The sequence below is a fragment of the Castor canadensis genome, chromosome 1 (assembly GCF_047511655.1).
Source record: "Castor canadensis chromosome 1, mCasCan1.hap1v2, whole genome shotgun sequence".
NCBI lineage: Eukaryota > Metazoa > Chordata > Mammalia > Rodentia > Castoridae > Castor > Castor canadensis.
This window is the reverse complement of record NC_133386.1, coordinates 7,831,237-7,856,746: the sequence shown is the minus strand read 5'-3', so window position 1 is coordinate 7,856,746 and position 25,510 is coordinate 7,831,237. Positions and strand designations below refer to the sequence as shown.

The 25,510-nt window shown below is 46.4% G+C and overlaps 1 protein-coding gene across 4 annotated transcripts in view; it reads left to right on the top strand.

Annotated features, from left to right (window-relative positions):
- Window positions 1–24,498, top strand: part of Mas1 (MAS1 proto-oncogene, G protein-coupled receptor) — a 37,504-nt gene extending 13,006 nt beyond the window's left edge. For 3 of the 4 annotated variants that reach the window (XM_074071108.1, XM_074071103.1, XM_020158611.2), the window contains one exon: window positions 907–5,568. In XM_074071108.1, coding sequence (XP_073927209.1) covers window positions 937–1,914 — 978 coding nt within the window. In that variant the 5' untranslated portion in view covers window positions 907–936 and the 3' untranslated portion in view covers window positions 1,915–5,568. Of the gene's footprint in view, window positions 1–906; window positions 5,569–22,828 lie in introns of those variants that run through there. The other variant, XR_012447253.1, reaches the window with a different exon arrangement.
- Window positions 24,499–25,510: the final 1,012 nt, after the last annotated feature.

The following is a 25,510-nucleotide window of genomic DNA, read 5'->3' as shown; positions in this document are numbered from 1 at the left end:
AGGACAATGGAGGAAGGGACTTCTCGCTCCTGGATAGGGAGCTGGGTAGTAACCACCAGTTTCACCAACAGGAAGGTCCCCCTTGGCCCCAGACTCCAGCATGTCTGTACTGAGATCAAAGTAATACCATCAGATCTAATACCTCAATCTAATGCCATCAGAAAGTCTAGCATCACTGGGGCTGTGGCTCAGTGGCAGAGCATTTGTCTAGCATGTGCAAGGCCCTGGGTTCCATCTCCACACCGCAAGAAAACACAAATGTGTGATATACTCAGAGACGTGCAGGCCCACAGAACAGCACGTTCTGCTCCAGTGAGCATATGAAGAAAAGGCAGATGTCTAGTCATTAAAATGTTTTTGATGAACTTACCACAGGTTATTTTGCACACATTGGGGACCCTGGGCATTAAGGACAAAGACCTAAAAAGTAAAAACAGAAAAAAAAAAACAAAAACAAAAAAGAAAGCCAAGGATACTTCATGTATTTTAAAAGTGACAACAGCAATTTTGCCCAAATGTGTGTCTTCAACTTTTAATGCACCCAGCCTGGTAAGGCTGGAAATGGGGCCACAGAGGTGAAATGATTTTCAAAATGTGACTCAGAAAACTCTTGCAGGACTGGAAGTGGATCCCAGGCGTCCAGCCCCTCTTGTGTTGCTGTATTGATTTTGGCCAGTGGCCACCAGCAGGTAGATAATGATACAGAATGAAGGGCTAGTGGGGATCTCCTCCCCCAAATCACTCAATCAGTTCTCCCTTTTGGTGAAATCCTGCTTTTGTCATTGTCAGGAGAACTGTGCCGTCTATTAAGAATAACTTGAAGGCTAGGGGCCACAGCAGAAGGGTCCTTTTTTATTTCAACTCTGCAGTTTTCATGGTTTTGTTTGTGTGTTGACTTATTGACAGAAAATTACCTGAAGAGCCCAAGGCCTCCTCATGGATGAGTCAAATGCGACATCTCTTGGTGCCGAGGAATCCATGAACACCTCGGCAGGCAGGAACTCCTCCGCCCGGAACTCACCTCCACCCATTCCCATGGTGCACTGGGTCATCATGAGCATCTCCCCAGTGGGGTTCGTTGAAAATGGGGTTCTCCTCTGGTTCCTCTGCTTCCGGATGAGGAGAAACCCCTTCACGGTCTACATCACCCACCTGTCCATCTCTGACATCTCCCTCCTCTTCTGTATTTTCATTCTGTCCATCGACTATGCTTTAGATTATGAGCTCTCGTCTGGTCACTACTACACAATTGTCACATTATCAGTGACTTTTCTGTTTGGCTACAACACGGGCCTCTACCTGTTGACAGCCATCAGTGTGGAGAGGTGCTTGTCAGTCCTCTATCCCATCTGGTACCGATGCCACCGCCCAAAGCACCAGTCGGCATTCGTGTGTGCCCTCCTGTGGGCACTTTCTTGCTTGGTAACCACCATGGAATATGTCATGTGCATTAACAGTGGAGAAGAGAGTCACTCTCGAGGTGACTGCCGGGCCACCATCATCTTCATAGCCATCTTGAGTTTCCTGGTCTTCACTCCACTCATGCTGGTGTCTAGCACCATCTTGGTGGTGAAGATCAGGAAGAACGTGTGGACCTCACATTCCTCCAAGCTGTACATTGTCATCATGGTCACCATCACCATCTTCCTCATCTTTGCCATGCCCATGAGGCTCCTCTACCTGCTGTACTATGAATACTGGTCCACGTTTGGGAACCTGCATAATATCTCTTTGCTTTTCTCCACCATCAACAGCAGCGCCAACCCTTTCATCTATTTCTTTGTGGGCAGCAGCAAGAAGAAGCGTTTCAAGGAGTCCTTAAAAGTGGTTCTGACCAGGGCGTTCAAAGACGAAATGCAACCCAGGCGCCCGGAGGACAATGGCAATACCGTCTCCATCGAGACCGTCGTCTGAGGCCTGTGGGGGGGATTTGTGGAAAGAAATGTTGGGCCACAAGTGACTTTTAGTTTGTGCTCAGAATATACTTTAAGTATTTTCAAATCTCCTGAATATGGTAGAAGGACAGCCATTCGATATGCATGGCATTTTAATTCATGATGAGGCTGTATCCTGTCCCATATCTTCTGGAAATGCGGAAAATAGTGTTGGACCTCTGTAATTTCTGTACATAGCAAAGACTCTTTCTGCTGTTCTCAGATCTCTGGTAGCATTTTCCCATGAACCATAAAAAAACTACTTGAGCAGGAAGATTTACAAATGGTACCAGGAAAGGGTCACAAAAGCTAGGGTTTTAGAGTCTGTCCTTTGCAACCTGTGTGACCTCAGACAAGTGGCTTGACTTCTTGAAGTCTCACTTCCTCACTTACGAAGTGGTGGCAATAACAGCGTATGCCTCCCGGGATTGTTGTGAGGACAACATGAAGAGAAGGAAACAAAGTCCCTGGCACACTGTCCACATTCAATAAACGTCAGTCTCTCCTCACTCCTTTAATTAAGTGGAAGACAGAGAGCTTATTTCTGCTTTGTGAATCCCACACACACAGGCACATAAGAATAACACCCAGCCCGACATGCACAAGCCTTGTCATGTGTTTTAAGACACTGACTATAGATTTACGAAGGTCTTCTTTGGCTGACATCTTGAAAGCTGTAATCCCCTCTGGAAGACAGGAGATTGTACACGGTCCAACGTTGGTTCAGGTTGTCAAGATGAACATTTGTCCCCAGCAGAGGAGTTTCTCATGGCTTCTCTTCCCTGTGGCAATGAACGTCTGTGTTTTGAAATCCTTTGATTGCATACACCATGTCACAATTGCAACTTAATTCATGAGTTCATGAGTGATTGTGTCTTTGAAGGCCCCCTTTCCTAAAGTGGTGGGTTATTTTAGTCAAAAGTTCTCATCTATAGTCACGCACGTCTGTGCCTCTGCTCCTCCTTTTCCCTGGGTGTTTCCTTGCATCATTCCTGGAGGGGATCTTCATGGCAGGGGCTGTGGGAATGTGGCCATATCTTGAAGGTGTCTGGATGCTTTTCCTCAAGACAGATCTTTGCATGACCTGACAGCATTTTTACTGAGTGCTGGTCCAAGGAAGGTTCTTCCTCCAGCATCATTCCCAGGTCACATGTCCTGGGCTTTGGCTACTAGCCTGAGCTCAGCCTATGGACTTAGATATTACTCTGCCTATTTCTGTCCCTTCTAGAAGTCCCATTAAAATGGCAACACTTCATGTGATTCTTCATGGGGGTAAAATGCTCAATTCCATATATGAGCCATTAATGTTTATTTTAATGGATTGTCTGCCAAAGGGTCAGAGAACCATGATAAAATGGCTCTCTCTTGCCACTGGTTTCCTTTCCATTCTCTTCCACTCACAAAAGGAACGATTGCCCGTAACCATGGGGGCTGCTTGCCGGGAGCGATGTGCAAGTCTCTCCCACCGAGCTAGGACCTGCTGCCAGCCAACTTGGATGCAGGAGGCTTTTTGTGGGTGATGACATCTGATTCAGAAACAAGGAGGCTTGCTTTCAGGAGCCCAGATGGGGAGTAATGACATTTACAATGATCTTGTTTTCAGTTGAAAACAGAGTTTCTTTACTGGGAAAGAACAGAATGTGGAAATCAGAGTGGCTCCCCTCTGTTTCTAACCCTTTCCCGGATGCTGTGCCCTAGGTCTGGGTTAATAAAAGGGGGTCAACTTATCCCATCCCAACAGGGACTGTGTTAGGTTTCTGTTGCTGGGACAAATACCTGAGATTAGTCAATTTGTGAGGAGGTCAGGTTTATTTCAGCTCACAGTTTCAGAAGGCTCCGTCTGTGGTCACTTGGCCCTGTTTCTTTGGGCCCATGGTGGTACAGCACATCATGGCAGGAGTGCATGATGGATGAGGTCTGTTCACATCATTGTGACCAGGAAGCAAAGAGACAGAGGTGTCCCAATAGTTCCTTCAAGGGCGCACCCCGAATGACCTAACTTCCTTCTAGTAGGCTCTACCCCCTATAGGTTCCACTACCTTTCAACAGCACCACAGGTTCTTGGGCAAGCCGTTAACATATGAGCCTTTGTGGAACACTTTCAAACCATAGCAAGTGTCTGGGTCCCAAGGAGGAAAGTGAAGATATCAGAGCCAATTCCCACCCAAGGAAAATACAGTGAACAAACTGGAATGCCTACTCATTGCTTCTCTGCAGATTAAGCGGGGATCCTGAATAGAGCAATGAATGTAAAAATGTATTTAAAGTGTTCAAGGGCCAGCCCTCGCACAGAGGTAGGCGGTGGAGTTTTAACTGTGCTGTAAACACAAAGTCTTCTCTCTTCTTGTAAATCCACTCCCAAAGTGAACTATAAAGTTAAAACTAAAACAAGACTGAAATCAATTTGCACATGTGGAGAGACCAGATAATTTATACCCTTAGAGCTTTCATTTGCCCAAGTCATTATAGATTGCGGTGCCATTTCTGAAAATTCTCTGGAACAGAGAAGAGATTGTTCAGATATAATACCTGTCCCCTTCCTACCATTTTTGGCAGGGTTTGATCACAGGGTTTTGTGCTTGTCAGGTAGGCACTCTACCATTTAAGCCACTGCCCCAGCACTTTTTGCTTTGGTTATTTTGAGATAGGGTCTCACATTTATGCCCCAGCTGGTCTGGCCTATGATCCTCCTATTCATACTTCCTGAGTAACTAGGGTGACAGGTGTGAGCCACCACACCCAGCCACAACACCTGTTCTTAATGAAAGGGAAGAGGTTGCAGCATTCATGCCACAAATATTCAGGCATGGATGGTCTTCACTGTGAAACTCCGTAATGTGAACAAGGTGAAGACTGACAAATGGAGCCCTGTCCTCTGCAACAGGAAGGAAAGGTGCACACGTAAACTCAGCTCCAAGCTGCATGCAAATACTTGTCTGAGAGTGTTGGGAACAAAGGTGACAGTAAAGAAGAAATCACATTTTTGCTTTTGTTTTTTTTTTGTGTTGGTGGGAATGGAACCTAGGACATCACACATGGTAGGCAAGTGCCCTGCCGCTGAGCTATGCCCCAGCCCCATCACTTCTTTTGTAGTAAAAAAGGAACACTCCCTGGAGGGGCCCTTTGGGTTGCTTCAAGTCAGGTAGATTTCGCGCTGAAGAGGGAGAGGTCCCAGGAGAGGATGGAGCGTGAGGACGGGGCAAGGACCCAGAAAGTCCGGTCATCCCCTTTGCCAGCCGTTCCTCATTTTGTCCTGGACCACCACCTCCTGTCTTTCTTGCACTTGCCCTGACCTTCTGCCACCATGTCCTTCATGTCCTTTGGCACAAGGCTCCCAGACTTTCTCTCCCTCCATTTTCACAGCTCCTAGCATACGTGGCAGGTGTGACTTCTCATGGTCAGAGTCCTCCACAGGCAGCAGCATGCGTGAGCTCTGGCAGCCTTCAGCTCTTCTCAGAGCTGCACTCTGGGTCTATAACACCCTATACCCATCCAGTTTTGCAGGTGAAATCCTAATGTTCTACCCTTGAGTCCCTTACTTTCCCACATCCACTGCCCTGGGTTTCTACCCCATGGAGACCTCACCCCATCTATAAGCCCCCTTCTGTGTCATGTCTGTCTCTCCAGCTGGTCCTCTCTGGTGTTGCAGGTCCAGTCACTCTCTCATTGTGGTCCTCAACTCTTCTGCCTGGTGGCTCATCTGTCCTGTGCTCCTGCCCTTCTGCCTCCCTGAAAACCAGGCAGTGGAGTAAGCATTTCTCATGGCCAGTTAGATTAGGGCCCTGCAGACTGGGGGGTCTTCAGTGCCAGTCCCCCACCAGGGACCAGCTCTTCCAAGCTCCCTCCCTTTCCTCAAACCCTCTATTGTCACCAGTCCCCTCATAGTCACCAAGCATTGTCACTAGCTCCTTATAACCTTGTCATACATCACTGACAAAAAAGGGGCCATGAGGCAGTAACACTTTCAGACCCCTCCTCACAATGACAGTCATATCACTCCTTCCTGCTTGGTCCCAGTCTGAAGATTTTTCTCCTTTTCCGTGTTTTCCTGACCACCAGTCTCCCAGACAAAAAGACTTCTGTATTAGCAAACAAAAGTCTTTCCTTCTAAAAGTAAAAAACAAGTCACTGTAGTATAAGTCACTGCAGTATTGTACAAGGTTCCACGTGAGCAGGCCTCTGTCCAACTCTCAGGCCTCCAAACACAGCCCCCTTCCTCTGTCCTCGAGCCACAACAGCCTCTTTTTAAGTCTTCAAAAATGCTTAGGACACGCCTACTTATGGGAGTTTTTCTTTGATTTGTCTTCTTCCCCCCCACCGCCCCCGCTCCAGGATTGTGCACACTTCCTCTCTTCCCAGCTTCTGGTCAGATGTCACCTGGATAGAGGCTCAAATAGCTGCCATCTTAAAAAAAATAATTAAAAAATGAAAGCCATTTCTTGTCTCTACAGTGCTGTTCATCTCCTATCCCATCTCTCTTTCTCTCTCTCCCAGACAGCCTTCATGTTCACCATCTTACTTTCTCTGTACAATTCACAGGTCCACACCTGGCTGGCTGACTTGTCACTTAACCACCATGTTGAAATTGACCTGGCTTAGGAATACCAGTCACTTCCATGTTGCCAAATCTGATAGGGTCTCAGTCTGTTTCCTTAGCTCTAACAGATTCCCCAAACAATAATTCATGAATGAATGGATTTTATTTTGGCTTACTACTCTGGAAAGTCCAAGATTAGGCTGCTGTGTCTGGGGAAGGCCTCATGTTTTGTCATAACAGATGGAATCGCGGAAGGGCAAGTGGATGTGTGTAGAAGAGATGAGGCATGAGCAGTGGCCTGGCTTTATAATAATCACTCTCAGGAGAATAAACCCACAAGGAAGGCATAATCTCTCCTCAGGACCTAAACCCCCCATAACATCCCCACCTTCCACCACTGCTGCAACGGTAATCAAATTTCAATGTGAGTTTTGGAGGAACAAACCACATCCAAACCCATATCTCAAATGGCTCCTTCTTTCCTACCTGTTGTAGCATTTGACATCATCGGCCATATTCTTCTTAAAAATATCTCTTCTCTTGGATTCCAGTTGGTTACTTTTTCTCTACCTCTCATCTTTTTTTAATTTCTGGAATTTCATTTCATAGTTTCAGCTGGAGGCTGACTGAAACCTCTGAACGTGAGCCACGCGTAAGGGGACCACTGGACAGGCTTTGAGTTCCCTGAGGTATGGTTTACAGATGGTAGGATTTGCCCTGATTGGTGCACAGCTGTGTATGCCCAGACAGATGCAAATAGCCACCAGGCAGCACGCAACAGCCCCAGCACCCCCAAAGCTTCCCCACACTTCTTTGTACCCCAGCCCCTGGCAGCCACTGAGTCCCTCACTCCCTGACCCTGTGTTTTGTCTTATTCTAGGACATCACATAAAAGGTGTCACCTATCTGCAACCTGTTCATACTGGCTCCTCTCACTCAGCATGATGCAAGTGAGATGTGGTCACAGTGCTGTGGGAATCAGTGCTTTGCTCTTCTCTTTCCTGAGAATCCTTCACACGGCTTGGTCACCATGCACTCGTGGAGGGCATTTGGTTGTTTCTAGTTTTTAGTGATTGTGAGTAAAGTTATCAATTGCCATGCACAGGTTTGATGTGAACCTAAGATTTCATTGTTCTTGGGTACATATCTGGAGAGTCACTGTCTGAATGGCTGGTAAGTGAATGTTCCCTTAGAAAAACTGCCATCGTGTTTTCTAGAGAGTGAGTCTGCCTTGTTCTCCATCTTCGACCAATTCAGAATCCTCTTGTCTTTTCTATTGCTCTTTTCCTGCTCCTCCCCTAGATGGCCACATTTCCTATGGTTCAGTGACTGGGCCTCTGCCCTTCTCCTTCTGAACACTCTCCCTGGGTGTCCTGATCCATCATCACCTGCAGATTAATAGCCCTCAAACCTGTTTGTGGCCAGAACTCCTTGCTGGACTCCATTCCTGTGTGTCAACCACCTAAGGATCTTTTGTTCTGAGGCCTTGTAAGTGCTTCAAATGCAAGCTGTCCCTCAGCCACTGTGGCCCATATTCCTTTGTCAGTGAACACCACCATCAGTTGCTGTCATCAAGCAGTGCTATTCCTTTTGCATGGGTTGTTTGTGTGACCCTTTGTGTTAACACTTAGCAAACTCCCGGTACCCATCTCCACCCAGCTCAAGGGTCAGTGCCCCAGAAAGGCCTCCTGGAAACTGAGTTCCTGGACAACCACCTTCTGTTTCCTAGAGTTTCCCGCTTTCTTTGCCTTCCTCACTCTCAGCTAGTGGCTTGCCTCTACTTTAGACAAGGAGAGTAGAAGCAACTTGAAGCAGTCTCCTCCCCTTCCCAGCACCACCTCTTCTGATCTGGCTGCCCTGACCTGCACACGTGCTTCTTACTCTGGGGAATTTGCCACGCTCCTGGGTGACGTGAACTCCTGGCCAGGTGCTCCAGAGCCTTTCCTCATCGACTGCCTGACTGCATTTCTCCAGAATTCTCCACGCTCTGTCCTGCATCTTCAATTTTAATTCAGGCCAAGGAAGGGCAGCATTTTCAGGAAGCAGGATGGGAGGGTTGGCAAACAGCTTCATTGCCTGGACTGTCTTCTGTACAACACACGTCCCGTTGTTTCTCTGCAGACAACATTGTGTACACTGAGATGAGTCACTGAGAGCCACCAGCAGTCAGTCCTGTCCCCAAGGGTCCCCAGTGCTCAGTGGAGATGGGATGGGCTAGTCAGTTGCCTGCGTACAGTTGATTAAGGGACATATGTAGGCTGCCTATGAGTCTCTACCATTTACCACTAGAAAAACCATTCCTTTAGGTTAAACGTGCTTTCACTCTGCCCCTTCTAAAATTATAGACACTCCTTGACTTAGGATGGGATTATATCCTGATAAACTCACTGTAACTTAAAAATATTATAAGTCAAAAATGCTTTGGAGGCCTGGAGATGTACCTCAAGTGGTGGAGCACCTGCCTTGCAAGCACAAGGCCCCGAGTTCAAACTCCAGTACTACCAAAAACATGCATCGCAAAACCAGGCATGGTGGTACACACCTATCATGAAGGAGGAGAGGCAGAAAGATATAGCCTGGGCTATATAGCAAGACACTGTGTCAAACAAAGAAAACAAAACAACACATTGATTATACCTACTTACCATCCTAGCTTAGCCACACTTAGACTATGGTGCACCGTAGTCTTAAGTCTTTCTCTTGTGATCGTGCGACCCACCAGGGGCTACAGCTTCACAGAGGATTGGACCACAAGTCAGTAGCCTGGAAAAAGGTTGAATTGCACCATTGTAAAGTTGACAAGTCTTAAGTCAAATGATTAGAAAGTGGTGACCATCTGTGTAAATCATCCCTGGAAGGGACAACGCATCGAGTTATACATAATTGTTTTCGGAGTTTTTTCTCATAGAGGGAGGCAGTATGAAAGCAGACACCCTGGCGTTCATGTGGCTCTGTCAGGGTATGAGGAGCAGGCAGTGGTGGAAAAGAAAGGAGGCAGGGAACCATGAAGTACTTGATCACGTGATTCTACAGGAAGCGACTTCTCTTATCTCACATTTGACTCCCGAACACTACACGGTTGTGTGGGAAACACAAACCTCATAATATGAACACATTTATTGACAATTGGTTCCCATCAGGCTTAGTGCTATGGTTTCTCTCCCTGCCTCATCACCATTTTTGAGGGTCCATCTTGTCACTCTTGAGAGTCACTGGACATACAATGCAAGCTGACTGAGAAGTCGCACTGACGATCTTGCAAACACTGATGAAGGTGGTAAGAAAGCTGTGAGAGAACTGCTGAAATAACGCTCTCGGCTATTGATAAGAGAGCAGGGAGCCCTGGCCGGGATGAAGCCAGCAGTAGAACATCGGCCTAGCATACTCTGGACCCTTGGCTCCAGCCCTGGAACTGAAAGAAAAAAACTTAAAAACAAACAACAAAAAGCCCCAGCACCGAGCAGTGTTAGAACAGTTAGCAGTGGAATCCCAGGAAAATAAAACAGGATTGTGACGTGATGACAGCTTCTAAAAAGAAGGGTTTTAATTCCAAATGCTTAAGAGGGGCATTTGGGAAAACTCATCAAGTCTTCAGATAGTTTTGCAAAAATTACTCTTTTGGGGAGGCATGGTGGTACATATCTGTGGTCCCAGCCACTTGGGAGGTGGAGATAGGCAGGATTATGGTTCAAGGCCAACCCTATCTTGTCAAAAAGACCCTATCTGAAGCTGAGCCCTGGTGACCCATTCCTGTAATCATAGCTACTCAGAGACAGACAGCAGGAGAATAATGGTTCGAAGCCAGCCCGGAGAGATAGTTCACAAGACCCTATTTCGAAAATACCTAACACAAAAAGGGGCTGGTGGAGGGGCTTAAGTGGTAGAACACATACCTAGCAAGTATGAGGTCTTGAGTTCAAACCCCAGTACCCCGAATCCCCCATACACAACCCTCTCTGAAAAACAAGCTAAAGGCAAAAGGGTTGGAGGCAGGGCTCAAGTGGTACAGTGCTTACCTAGCAAGTGCAAGGCCCTGAGTTCAAATCCCCAGCACAAAAATATTTCTTTTTTAAATTACCCATTTTTTTTATATTTGGCCCTGTGTTCATACCTCAGTACCACAAAAAAAAATGGGGGCAGAAAGATTATGCTAAAAATTAACTCTTGTTTTGTGGCTTAACACAATACCACATTGTCATTTCCCAAGGCTCCATGGTTGATGGGGCTCAGCTTCTCATTGGTGTCCCTTGCAGCTGCAAGTTGCAGTCTGGTGTTGGCTGAAGGCTGGACTGGGCAAGGCATCCAAGATGGCGCACTCACCTGACTAGTCGTTGGCTCTGGGCACAGCTCAAGAGATCAACCAGAGTTTCTAACAACACAGTGACTGTAAGGAAGCCTCACCCACCAAGAACGAGCTTTTCTAAGAGACCCAAAATCCACTATTGATTTCTCATTTGTTTAAAATAATTGGTTTGTGGTTGAAATTATGATAAAATTTGGTAAAGGCAAAATAAAAAGTATTTTCATAGTTTTAACTTCACTTTTTTTGTTTTTTAGGATTTAGTAGGAAGTTTTGAACCTCATTTTAGTAAGATTTCCTTTTAATAAACTTATACTAAAACCAGTCAAACCTGGACAAGGAGGTTCTCTTACCACAGTTATTTTAAAATGTGTACATGAGTGTTAACATAAGGGTTAAATTGTCCAAGCAGATTTAATGTGAATTACAGACCTTACCCAACATGAAGCTAAGGATTCAAATGAGAGGTAAGTCCTGGGTACCAATGAAATGGTCTTTTCTAGAGGAGCCAGAACCTTTAAGATGCAGTCCCTTCCCTGTCCTCTTCTCCTATATTAAAACATTTTACTTTCTGATTGATGAGTTTTGAGTGATGTATATTGACACTTTGTTTTCAAAGGAAGCTGGTTAGGTTTGGGTGGCTCTGTTTTATACTCTGTTAATTACACAGGTAGGAAATACTTATGGGACACCCCCTGTTCTCCAGCCCTCCATGCCCCATAGTCTATAAATCCCAATTTATTTACAATAAGCAATCTTGAGAGCTCAGGTATCCCTTTCTGATGTAGGGCTGGCTCCCTGAGTTTTTACAACGGTCTGATGGAGGGTCCTTGTGTGGAGTCCTGGTTGAGGCGCTTCCCCAGGGACTCCTGTGGGGAAGGAGTGAGCTGTAGCTCAGGGGCCAGCACTCCCTTTCCACCACCTTTCAGCCAACACTAGGCCGCAGAGCCTGAGGCAGAGGCCTACTGGGGACGCTGTGCTCAGCACACGGGTAACTGTGCAAAGTAGCAAGTTGATCTCTGTGACCCTGAGTGGCTGCGTCTGTGGAACTGATAACTTAGATCCCGAGACTGGGATTTGGGGTGAGTAATTGTTGTGGGGTTCTCAGGCGTATGGGAGGGAGTTGGGAATCCAAACAGGGAAGGGAAGAAGCCATCAAGGGGTGAGTCACAAACCCAGGAGCCCAGGATAAGTACCCACCTCAAAACTGTCCTCTTGCAAGGACAAAGTTGTCATGACACTGACCCCCCATCTCCCACGCCGCACTGAGGAGAGTCACTCTCTAGCTTCAGCGCCCCACTCTCTGCCCCTCCTGTGCTCAACACCTTGAGGCAGAGCAGCTGGGCACTGTGGGTTGCCATGGGGTCTCTTTCGGATGGCTGTGGGGTGCTTCAGGGCTGACCACAGCACCTGCTGTAATGTGATGAGAATAATCTACCCCACAGAACAGCTGCCGAGTACAGGAAATGACAACCATGAACCCCGGAAACTATGAAGCACACACCCCAAGTAGCTATTCCTTCAGGCCATTGTGCAAAGTGAAACATCCAGCACAAAAGGGTGTGTCTGAATGTGCTCCATGAGGTCCTCATGCTGTTGGATTCACAGGGGCAAAGAGGAAAAGTGTGAAGCCCTGGGTTCAAACCCTAGTAGTGCCCCCCAAAATAGTTAAGACAGTAAATTATATGTTATATACATATAAATGACCCCAGTACTGGGATTTGAACTGAGGTCCCCACACTTGCTAGGCAGGTGCTGTACCACTTGAGCCACTCCACCAGCTTTAAAACTTTAGTAAAAAAAATAGCCCTTATCCTTTCAAGGTGCTAGGTGTGTTTCTCTGCCTGCTTGGCAGCATGAGGCCAGTGATGGGTACCAAGTAAACACTGGAGATGAAGACCATCTTTCCCCATTGCTCCAGGGGACGAGCGTTGCCTTTATTTCCTGAAACACACACAGCTGACTAAATAATCCATCTCATAACCTGTATTTTCTTTTTTAACAAGGTCTTGCTATGTATTCCTGGCTGGCCTCGAACTCACAATCCCCTGCCTCAAACTTCTGAGTGCTGGGATTGCAGGTGTGCATCACCGTGGCTAGCCTAGGACCTGCATTTTGCAGCAGGTGTGTGCTTGCCTCTGAAGTAGCCCCAATGAGGCCATGTAAAGGGCTGGATGGAAACCATTCTCCATTTTGAGGGCCACACAGCCTGTGCCACCATGCTCTGTGGTGTGTGGAAGCACAGATTGCACCTCAGTGAATGACAATGGCTGTGCTCCAATAAAACTATTGAGGGACTTTCAAAATTCAACTTCATAAAATTTTCATGTCATAAAAATTCTTTTATTTTCCTTCAGCCATTTAAAAAAGAATTTAAACCTAGTTGTAGTTTGCGGGCTTTACTAAAGCAAGTGACAGCCTGATTTGGTGGTGACTGTACTTTGCTACCCCTGGCCTAGAGGGTTTTGAGGCTCCCCCTCTGGATTTCTCTTCAATGTGGCCACAGCATATCCATTTGACAGTCCTGACCTTGATGGCAGCAAATCTTTATTATTTTCTGGCAGGACCAGCAGACATCCTGTCTCAAAAGAGACTGGGGCAAAGTTGAGAAATGCTGTTTTTGGTAATTCATAAGGTGACATGAAAAGTGAAAGTGAGATTTTGCGTGCTGGGTAAATTGCCTGCAAATAAAATTCCAGTTCCAGGCTCAGGGACCATTTTATTCACCTATACTAAACTATACTTTCTGCATTCAGAGCGAATTACAGGATTTTTTCAGAGACCAGAAATGAAATATTTATGCATAAGATATTTTTTGTTCACTTTTAGGAGGACAAAGATCTCACATATGGCTCCTGGGTTCACAGCATGGGGAAAATGTAGCTGGTAAAAAATTGAAAACCAGAACATTCCTAATATCAGGCTGATTAGCACTTGTATCTCCGTGCCATCAGTCCACAAGGAACAGAAGCCTTGTCCTGAGTTGTGGGGTAAATATTTCAGGAGCTCAGTTGCAAAGGTCATTATCACACTCACTTATTGATGTGTGACTGATCAAAGTGTACCCTGTAGAATGATTTGCTCTTAGGCAAATGTAGACCACAAAAGCATTCCTTAAAACACAGAAAAGAAAACGATGGCACAGTGAAACATCGTAAAAATCCTTGAGGCCCCTGGCTCTGGTTGGATATGCTTGACTGTTTACCGGAATGGAACTGAGCTATTAAGCTCTTCCTACCTTTCTTCTTAAGAGAGAGAACAGATCAGGCCAGAGGGGCAGCGGGTCATTTTCCTTGCTGCATCTCACTGTGCCAGGGACTCACTACCCCAGGAGTACATGACAGTGCTGATTGTAGTTTTGGAAGGTTTGGCACCTCAAAATCTTGTCTTTTATTTCCACAGACCAAGAACGCTGTATTTCATAGTTGACTTCCAGGTTGGAAGGGTCTTCAATAGGACACATGACATAGGATGGTCAGTGTTGTTTCCACAGGGGCAAGGTTTGTCTGTCAACCTGGTGGTTCATCCCAAGCCTCTGTATTCAGTCATGTTCTGTGACACTGTCCTCCAGGAAGGCAGAGGACAGTTGCTCAGTGCCTTCAGGTGTCATCGCTCTTGGACTGTTCCTGCTTGCTTTGACTTCTCCTTACAGACTTTGTGCCCAACTGCTATGGTCTGAATGTTTGTGTCCCCAGTGTTTACATGTTGAAGTCCAGACCCCCCAGCCAGATATGATAGATGATGCCTGTAATCCAGCACTTGAGAGGTAGAGGCAGGAGGATTGCAAATTGGAGGCCAGTCTGGATTACATAGTGAGACACTGTCTCAAAAAAAAAGATGTGATGGTCTTTGGAAGTGGAGCCTCTAGAAGGTGAGTAGGTCATGAGGTCAAGGCTGTCATGAATAGGATTTGTGTTCTTATAAAAGAGGCCCCAGAGAGCTGCCTCTTCTCTTCTCTTCTGTCTTATGGGGACACAGCCAGAAGGTGCTGTCTGTGAACCAGGAAGAAGACAGCAATTCTGCCAATGCCTTGATCTTGGACCTCCAGCCTCCAGAACTGTGAGAAATATACTTCTGTTGTATATAAGCCACCCAGTCTATGGTATTTTGCTACAGCAGCGTGAGTGGAACCATCTTCCAATTGTTGTCCTTGTCATTGTAGTATCACTGGGTGACCTGAAATGAGAGAAGGTAATGATGGTGGGAGCAGGACATCCCTGTGTGCTGCAAATAGGTAGAGCACCTCCAGGCTTTGCACATCCCCTCCCTGCCAGGTAACAGCACTGAGGAGGATGGAATGACATGACAACGCTAGGGAAGTGGCCTGTGAAACCGGGTAAACCTGTGACCTGTCTCTCAGATGACGTCAATGGACTTGAGTGACCTAAAGTGCTCTTCACAACTGCTCTGAGGTCACTAAAGGGCCTGATGGGGAAGGTGAGATGGAGACTGATGTCTCAGAGTTTAGAAGTGTCTGTTGGATGACTCAAATCTTCACAGGGTAAATTCCCGGGAGGTACCCTAGAAGAGGCCTCAGTCCCTGCACAGTCACAGCCTGGGTGTGGCACAGGGGTTGAGTCAGACACAGTCCGCACTGTGGGCAGAGGGGTGCACAGCGAGAGCCTAGGGGTAGTGCAGCATGAGGACACATTCACAGACACATTGGACAGTGATGTCATGTCTGTTGAATCTAACAATTGGAATGCTGGCTGTGTTTTGTAGGACTTTGCCCTTTTTATTTCACTTCTAAAGTAATCTATTTTCATTGCATTTTGTAAAGAAATAGTCTGCAAAGGTTTGGAAATAATAGCTGATGGACACCACCACTCCCCAGATCACCGGGGAAGTGTGGCTGCAGGCCCATGAGCCTGGCACTCTGTCTGCTTTCCTCTTCCTCCCTTCTGGGCAGTTGTGCTTCATTGTGAAGGTTGCTGTTGTCTTATCTTGTGTTGTATGGTATGGTGTCAGTCAGCTGTCTGTTGCTGTAACAAATACCTGAGGTAAACTGACTTAAAAAGAGGAAAGGTTTATTTTGACTCACAGTTTTCAGAGGTTTTAGTCTGTGGTCACTTGATCCTGTTGCTTTGAGACTATAGTGGCTCAGTACATCATGGCAGGAGCATGTGGTAGAGGGGATAGCAGCCTCATGCAACCAGGAGGCAGAGACAGAGAGAGGAGAAAGAGAGAGAGAGAGAGTGTGTGTGGCGGGGGAGGGAGCGGAAGAGGGACAGGGAGAGGGAGGGAGAGAGGGGGAGGGAGGGAGAGGTAGAGAGAGAGCAAGAGGGAGAGAGGAAGAGGGAAAGGGAGAGAAGGGGAGAGAGAGAGATAGATTGGACCTGGAGTCCCAATAGCTCCTTCAAGGATCTCCCTCCCACCCCCACCCCCTGTCTAACTTCTTGAACTAGGCCCCACCAGCTTTTTCTGTTGTTTGTTAAGGCAGTCTCGTTACGTTGCCCAGCCTGGTCTTGAACTCCTGGACTCAGATGATCTTCCCATTTAAACTTCACAATAGCTGCGACTGCAGGTGTGCCCCCCCCATCCAGCAGGTCCCATCTCTTAAAGGTCCCACCGCCTCCCAATAAAACCACAGGCTGGGGACGAAGCCTCAACACACTGGCCTTCGGAGGACATTTTGGATGTAAGCTACAGTAATTATGTTGTATTGTGTTGTGTGTGTTCTGTTGTGTGTGTGTGTGTTGTATTGTGTTGTGTGTGTTGTGTATTGTGTTGTGTTGTATTGGGTTGTGTGTTGTGTGTTTGTGTCCTGCTGTGTTATATTGCATTACATTGTGCGGTCGTGTTGTATTGCATGGGCCATATTGAACTGTATTTTTCTAGATCTAAAGAAGACTAGGTTGAGGACCTACAGGAGGGGAAGCCCTTGGATCTGTACCAAGAGCTGAGTGTCCCTTCCAGCTGAGACTACTGGCATTGTGACACTGCTCCTGGTAGCTGGGCTGCTGCCACTTGCTGCCTGTCTGTGCCACCTTGATGGCCTTCTAGTCATTTTTTATTTGTCTTCAGAAGAGCCTGGTGAGAGTTAGGTTGGAAATGTCAGTTTCCACATTCTCTTCCTGACCGCCCCAGGATAGGAAGAGGGGGCGTGAGGCTCTTCCTTCCTTTCCCTGGTGGACGCTGGGTCCCCACATCCCACAGACTGGAGGACAAGTGTCCATCTGTCTGTGCCCTTGACTGCCCGACCTTCCACCCATGTTCCTCCCTCATTTTTATACTCTCCCACTTAACGTCTCACCCTCCCCAGCTCAAAGCGTTTTCAAAACCAGACCATTTCTTTCCTTTTTCCTTGCCCTGGGATCTCTAGGTTTAGAGGGAAGTAGCAAAATAGAAAATGCTAAAAAGAATTAAGTCACAGAGAGCAAACACCCATCACCTGGGCAAGGAGACTCCGAAAAATTAAGATATTTTCAGTCAATTTACATCCTGTTAACTGTGGATCTGCACACCTAAGATGAGGAGGTCCATGGCATGCTGTTCTGGTGATCTACGTGTGAATGAGTCAACGAATGAAAGAGTTATGTAATGACGGGATTCTACATTTTTTTCAAACCTCTGATTTCTCACAAGAAACTAAGGGGCCAAATATCCTTATTGTTGGAAGATCCTTGGGTAGCTTTACTTTGGGCAGGCATGGAACTTGGAACTCTGTGTTAAGCAGCGAGTTGGGACTGATCTTGATTTTATGAAATGATTTTTCATATCACCTACAGTAATAGTCTTTTTTTTTTTTTTTTGGTAGTACTGGGGTTTGAACTCAGGGCCTCACACTTGCCAGGCAGCTGTTCTTACTGCTTAAGTTACTCTGCCAATCCTTTTTTATTTTATTTTATTTTTTTGTGAAGGGTTTTTTTGACATAGATCTCAAAAACTATTTGCCCTGGTGGCTTCGAACCACAATTCTCCTGATCTCTGCTTCCTGTGTAGCTGGGATTACAGGCGCGAGCCACTGGCGCCCGGCTAGTAATATTCTCTGAATGCACTGATTTGTTCAGAAGTGATACCGACTGGCCATGGCTGTGAGATTTTATTTGCATATCACTGCTTATGCAATAATAATATTGCATAATATTGGGGGGTGGGGGGTGGGGAAGAGATGGCACAAACAATGTATACACGTGTAAGTAAATGTAAAAACAATAACAAACAATGCCATACTAATAAAATCTCACTGCGTTATGAGAAGTGGAGATTTGTACAGTCCCCTCTTATCTATACTTTGACTTTCCTTGGCTTCAGCTACCTGTGGTCTGGAAATACCAAATGGAAAATTCCAGAGTAGGGCTGGGGGCATGGCTCAAGTGCTAGAGCATCCACCTAGCAAGCGCAAGACCTGAGTTCAAGCCCCATTACCACTAAAAAAGAAAAAGTTCCAAAGATAAATAATACAGAAGTTTTATTTTTTTTCTTGCTGGAGTGAAATGTCATTGGTATTCCTTGCACTTTTTCTTTTTCATACGTAAGTTTTAAAGTCACACACTTCTGAGTAGCTAAATAAAATCTCGTACCATCAGCTCCATCTCACTCAGGACAGGTACCCTCCCTTTGTTCAGCGTGTCCACACTCTATATGCTACCTGCCCATTAGCTGCTCAGTAGCTGTCTCAGTTATAAGATTGACTGTAGAAGTACCACAGTGCTTGTGTTCAAGTAGCAGCTATTTTACTTACCAATGACCCCAAGTCACAAGACTGGTGATGAAAAGGAGACACAGGCCATAACCTCTGGCACTGTTTGACCCTCCCAGTGGGCAGGTAGTCTTCGGTACTCTCTGACGGGTCCCCCTTTAGGCGGGATTGCTGCAATAGCAACCTGGGTGGATGTTTACTATTTGCCAGGCAGGGTTCTTAGGGTTTCTTGTGCTCATCTCAATACACTATCACTCTCCCATCTTACAGACCAATGTCCTACAGCCAGTAAATGGTAGAACCAGGATTCGAACTGACAGTCTGACTCTAGACTTCTGCTTTTCATTCCACTCAAATATGAGACTCGTTCCTATGCTGACCAAAGATTTGCTTTCACGGTTCATCCTGAAAGGCAGGTAGCAACGCACGTGTCATGTGGATGACATGAGGACCCTGGGGAGTAAGTGAGATGTCCCTCGAGCTTGCTGTCTTCCAGAGAGATAAGTGGCACAGAGTAGAGAACTGAGTCTCCATGTTCTGGCTCCTTGCTTGTTCCCTGCCTCCTCCTCCAGCCCAGCTGCTGCCGTTTGTGGTTATGGTTAAACTTGTAGAGGAAATGGAGTTGGAATGGCTCCAATGTTCTCATCACAAGTTTTAAAGCGAGTTTCTGACGGAAGCTGTGTTGCCCCTGTGCAGACAAGGGGAGAGCCCAGGTACCGAGGCCTTTGCTCTGGGACCTGGGTGTGTGCCTCAAAGCCACTGGGAGTCCCTGCCTCGTGGTCTCACCTGGGGGCTGTTCCTACTGAAGATCCTGGGGTCCTTGAGGGAAGCAAATGACATAAGTATCTCAGAGCAGAACCTGGCAAGTTGGAGGGTACAAAATGAAAATATAAGACAGATGGGGCCAGAAATAGGGCAGTCCTAAAGCATCTTGGGAAAGTAGAAGGGAAATTCTACTTATAATAAAACAGATAATAAAACAGAAGACTAATGGACATGACAAGTGACTTGAACAACGAATTCAGAAGAGTGAAATTGGGGGCTGGTAAAATGGCTCAAGTGGTAGAGTGCCTGTTTATCAAGCATGAGTCCCTGAGTTCAAATCCCAGTACCTCCAAAAAAAAAAAGAATGAAATTGGTTTGAGAAAGAATTAACAGTATACAAGAATATGAATAAAAACGCCTTCTGTAACAGTTAACCGGTATCTACATCTTTCATCTAACAGCCTACATGTTGGGCTGGTGGAGTGGCTCAAGTGGTAGAGAGCCTGGGGCCCCATCCTTTGCTAGAATGATCCAGGCCTGGCCCTCCCGCCATTTTTTTCCCCAGTGGCCAGTCTTTGGAGATACTTCTTCAACAGCTTTCCTCTTCAATAAATGTTTAATAATGAATCGCCTGTAATCCTAGCTACTGAGGAGGTTGAGATGAGGAGGACCATGGTTCGAAGCCAGCCCAGGCAAATAGTTCATGAGACCCTGTCTCAAAAAAACCATCACAAAAAACGAGGGGGAGGGGCTGCTGGTGGAATGGCTCGAGGTGCAGGCCCTGAGTTCAAACCCTAGTACCACACAAAAAAATAAAGTGTTTATATAAAAAAGTTACTAACAAATAAACAATTTGTCCTTTTCCTCCTTCTGTGTGTCACATTCAAATTTTGCTTTTGAAAATTCCTTCAAGATAATCACAATGTCTAAGTTTAATCTACTTAAACCCGCATCAACCACTACCCTAAATTTTGTTTCTCGCTCTTTTGCAATTATCATTTTGTCACACATTGAGGTGACATAATTTACAGTTGGTTGTTGTGTGCTTTTGATCTCTAGAAAAATTACATCATAATCTATGTAGGTTTCTGCAAGTTGTTTTTTTCACTCCGCCTTACGTCCAGAGATTCACATTTTACTTTTTTAATCTCCCTGCCATTGAGCTGGAACCTTGCATGTCACCCCTGAGCTCTGTCCTCAGACCTGAGTTTCCCGCATTGCTGTGTGTCATCCCCTGGGTAAATGCACCACACTTTATTCAGCCTGTTTCCAGTGGACTGCTTCCAGTTTTTTAAAAAATTGGGATCAGTGCTGCTTTAAAACCTTTTTAACGCATGTCTCCTTGTCCAGTTGTGCAGGAATTTCTTGTGAGTCTATACCTAGGTGTCGGGTTGCCAGATCAGATTACAAACCAATACCAAGGTGTTTTGCAAAGTGGCAGGTCAGGCGGAGTGAGTCGATTTTCACTCCCACCCACATCTGCCCCTGTGGAGGGTATGAAATAGTGTACCATTGTAGATTTAATTTCCTGGTGTTTTAAAGAGGCTGAACTCCTTTCGAGTGATTATTGGCCATCTACGTGGTATTGGGTTGAATGGTGTCACCCCCTGCCTCCAAATTCATGTCCACCTGGAACCTCAGAATGTGACCTTATTTGGAAAGTCTTTGTAGATATCCCTAGTTAAATTATGATGAGGTCATTCTGGATTAGAGTGGACCCCAAATCCAATGGCTGGTGTCTGTATAAGAAGGCCACATGAAGACAGAAGCCTCAGTGGCTGTGATGTGTCCACAAGCCAAGGAACTCCAGAACCCGCCAGCTAGGACCAGTAGCAGGAGAAGAACGGGGGTTCCTTCTCTCGCTCATTCAGAGTGAGCAGGGTGCTCTGACACCCCCTCTTCTCCTCACTGGTCAGTTTCTACAAGTGTCCCTGGCAGGTCCATGTTGCCTTTGTCGCTCCAGCTGTAGGTAGGGCTGATTTCAGGCAATTCCCTCACTGTGTTCACTTTATTTTGGGGTGACATAGCAAAAGCCACCAGCATTTCATGTTCTACTCATACCCTTTGGATTTCTTTGTGTCTCCACTGCATGACCAGTTTTCCTGGGACTACTTCTCCCGTGTCTCTATCTCGAGGTCACCTATTGGAAAACTTTGATATTCCGCATAGATTTTAGAATCTCCTTTCAGAGCCTGGTTTTTGTAACTTTCTAAATAATGGTCTTATATATGTTATTAGACTGATTTCTAGAAGCCCTATAATTGTTGTTCCTATTGTAACTGGTGGGGATGTTGTTTTGTTTTAATTATGCTTCCTAACTGTTGTTAGTATACCAAAATGCAAGGGATTTTCATTCTTGGGGTTTTTGTTTTTTTGGTATGTCTGGTCATTTTTGGTATGCCTGGTCAATTCTGAACATTGTATATAAGAAATTTGTGTCAGGATCCCTTTGTTAATCTAATGAAAGCTAAGAACTCCTTTTTTGTCAAAAATTTTAATCAATTATTTATTTTTATTTATTTTTGATGGGACTGGAGTTTGAGCTCAGAGCTTGGCATTTGCAAAGCAGGTGCTCTATGGCTTGAGCCACATCTCCAGTCCACTTTGCTCTGGTTATTTTGGAGATGGAGGTCTCATGAACTATTTGCCGAGGCAAATAGTCCTCTAATCCCAGCCTCCCAAGTAGCTAGGATTACAGATGTGAGCCGCATCTCATCTCAGCATAACTTCGTTTGGCATGGGATACATTCCCTACCCATCATTCCAGTCCACCAGCAGTGACACACTTGCGCGCACACACACACACACACACACACACGAAGCTGATGGGCTGTGGTTTGCTTCCGCTTTCTCCTCCTGGTTTCCTGCCCCCAACAAAGGAAAGGGAGAGGGGGGCCACTGGAATGCTGCCTCACGGTGAGGATGCAGAGCCTCCCCCAGCCCCACTCCATCTCAACAAATGCACTTAGAAAAAAAAAAGCCCAAGTGGTGTTCTTGCATCCTCAGCACCAAAAGATAGCAATCTCCGCATGGAAGTCAACTCTGCTGAGCTGGACACGTGGCTCATGCCTGTAATCTTAGCTCCTCAGGAGGATCACCGTTCAAAGCCAGCCCTAGGCAAATAGTTGATGAGACAATCTAGAAATAACTCATCACACACACACACACACAAAAGGGCTGGTGAAGCGGCGCAAGGTGTAGGCCCTGAGTTCAAACCCCAGTACCGCAAAACAAACAAAAAAACAACTCTGCTGTTTTCTAGAAAAATGCATTGCACTTAATTAACAGATGCGAAAAGAGCTCCGGGGTGAAGCTTTGCAGAAAAAGCAGGTGCCCCTCGGCCTTCCCTTTGTGTCACAGGGAGCATAGCTCCCAGGGGCATGTTAGGAGCTGCCCAGCACAAGGGCTCCAGGGCCCCTCCAGCGGGGTGTACAGGCCAGGGGCAAGGCTCACTGCTGAGTGCCGTCCCCTGCCACAGGAGCCAGACGGGCAAAGCTCATCGTTTGGCAGAGGGTCAGATCAACCAGGTCCTCCACAAGGCTGCTGGCTCTCTCTCTAGAGTTACTATGTTTCTCTCTCTGGATGTCTCTCACGAGTACATTTGTGCAGCATTCTGACTCATTCCTGACTTGTCTGTTCTGTGTCTGCAGTGAGGTTTCCACCAAGCAGAAGACAGGACGCTTGGGAAGAGAACAGCATATCCCAGCCCAAGGTGACGCCACGCAAAGCCAACTTGAAGTAGGCTTCTCTATCCCTGGGGCAGGGGCCTCAGGTTTGAGCTCTTGGCCCCTATGGGGAGAGGGCCAGGAGGGAGTCAGAGACCCCAAAAGCCAGACACACAGTCTCTGCAAGGCCTTAGTTCCTCGGCCAGGGGAGAAGCCTAGGCTACCTGAATGCCACCACCAGACATGCTCCTTCCTGCTCAGGACTCCTCAGGAATGCAGCAAATAAATCTCATAGGATTTCAATGAAGCTAATTACACTGGAAGGCACAGATCTCCAGATCCTCGGGGGCTCACAGACCCCCCAGCCATGTAGAAGCTCTGAGTGGCCTTATCTTCTACCACAGGGGTTCCCTGCAAACTTGGGTGAACTAGAATGGAGTTCCTTCCCTTAATCTGATCATGAGCCGAGCCACCTTGAGACCTAAAGGCCATTTGGAAAGACGTTGTCTATCTCTGGCTTGCAGTCCCCTCTGCTGGTGCACCCCTCCGGGAGTCCCAAACAGGCACTCATTCCAATGCTAGATAATGCTGAAGCAAGAGCAAATCCCAACCACCCAGGGCTCGGGGCATATTACCTTTGGCAGAAGCAAATACATTTTCACAGATAATAGTCTCAGACAGAGGGTAGATATCAAGACATTTAATCACAGGGTTCTGACATTTCAGAACTTGGGGGTTTGGAGTTTTGTTGGCTTTCAGAGACAGGCAGAGTTTAATAAGCCAAATAAACTACCCTTTAGCTTTCTGCTGACGGGCTGTAAACACATTGTCATCTTTTCATGAGGAACAGTGTCTCTTCCTTTAACGTAACAATTTTGAGGAGTAATATATTCATTGATTACCAAATAATAAGACATATGAAAGATCAGAAGGGCAGTTGCTTCCTCCTTTTTTTCCATGGTTAAAAAACTGTTTAGGATATTTTTAAATGCACAGTCTTGACATTTGCATTGTTTTGGCAACAGACAGGGTTACACAACAGTGCAACCAAATAGGGATGGGGGGGCTCACTAAATTTAGAAATCATGAATGTTTAGTTAAGCAGAAACTTGTATCCCTTTTAATATTTTTTGCAAGCTTCACTGAAACCAGCCCTTTATATCCGTATTTGGAAAGAAACAACAATAAACAGTGTAGTGCTCTCTCTCACATTATCCCAACTGTTTGAGGTCAGCTGAAGAAAAATACAGCCCCTCATAATAAGTGGTGTTTTTGTGTGTGTGTGGTCCTGGGGTTTGAACTCAAGGCCAACACCTTGAGCCACTCCATCAGCCCTTTTTGTGATGGGTTTTTTGAGATAGGGTCTCACAAACTGTTTGCCCAGGCTGGCTTCAAACTGCGAACCTCCTGATCTTTGCCTCCTCAGTAGCTAGGATTACAGGCGTGAGCCACCGTGCCTGGCTTCTCAATGTAATTCTTTACCTTACCTATTCAAATAAACGCAAACATCTGTGAACATCATCCACGTGCATATGCTAGGCTAAGCATAAGGAATGTGATCCTAGTCGAGTGATCCTAAATTTCATGCCAGTCTTGGGTATAAACCACACAGAAGTGCTGTGTGCTAAGCATGACAAATCAGGAGCCGCCAAACCCAGCAAATATTTAAATAAAGCATTTGTTTTCAATAAACTTATTTAGTATTCTGCACTCAGAAGCATCTAGAGATTATTTTTTTTCAGCATACATATTTCATGGTTTAGTATTGTTCTTACTGTGAAGTCCGTAGAAGGCAGATGGTGGGCATCTTAGTCTTCTCAGGGTTTGGGACCCCTCAAGCTCTCAAAGTTGTTTGAGTTTTTAAGTTCTGGCTTTGCAAACTTGGTGAGGAGAAGCTTAGAAGCCAGAAGACAGGGGATTTCACTCCCTGTGTGTGCTTCTCCCCCAGCAGCTCCTCTTCCTCAGAGGGCCTTGAGGTAGGGATAAGACATTCAAGGAGCTTTGGGACAGATTTGATGCAAAGGATGTGGCAATTTAAAGGTGGCCAGTCTCTTCCCAAGAGTTTGGCAGGCACAGAGGGGGAAAAGAAAGCTGTGCCACGAGGACCACTGTGGCTGGTCAAGGATTTCAGGGCTGGCTGGGGAGGAGGGATGACCAGCAGGTGGCGCCATCGCACCAGCTTCGCAGTGCCGGGGCAGGGCTGTCTGGCAGGGCAGCACCTGCCAGCCTGAGAACCCCAGAGACTTGGGGACAGCCAACCAGGACGGGAAGAAGCCACAGCAACTTCCAGAGGGAGAGGGAACTTGGAGAGGGGGCTTATTTGCCTAAGCGACATCACTCAGCAACAAGGTGGGGAGGCTCTGGGTGGGAGACTTTCAAGAGGCCACTGCAGTTTGGGGGCTGTGATGGTTCATTTCATGTGCCTGGGAGCCCATCTATTCAGTTAAACATTCATTATTCTGTTGTGTCTGAGAATGTTTTCCAGATGAAACTAACAATCGAATCAGTAGACTGAGTCAACCCAATTTTTCTCTCCAATGTGGGTGGGCCGCATTTCAATCTGGCAGAGGCCTGATTAGAACAAACAAGGCTGAGTAAGGGAGAATTTGCCATGTCTGTCTGACTGTCCTTGAGCTGGCCATTGGTCTCCTGCCTCACGATTCCACA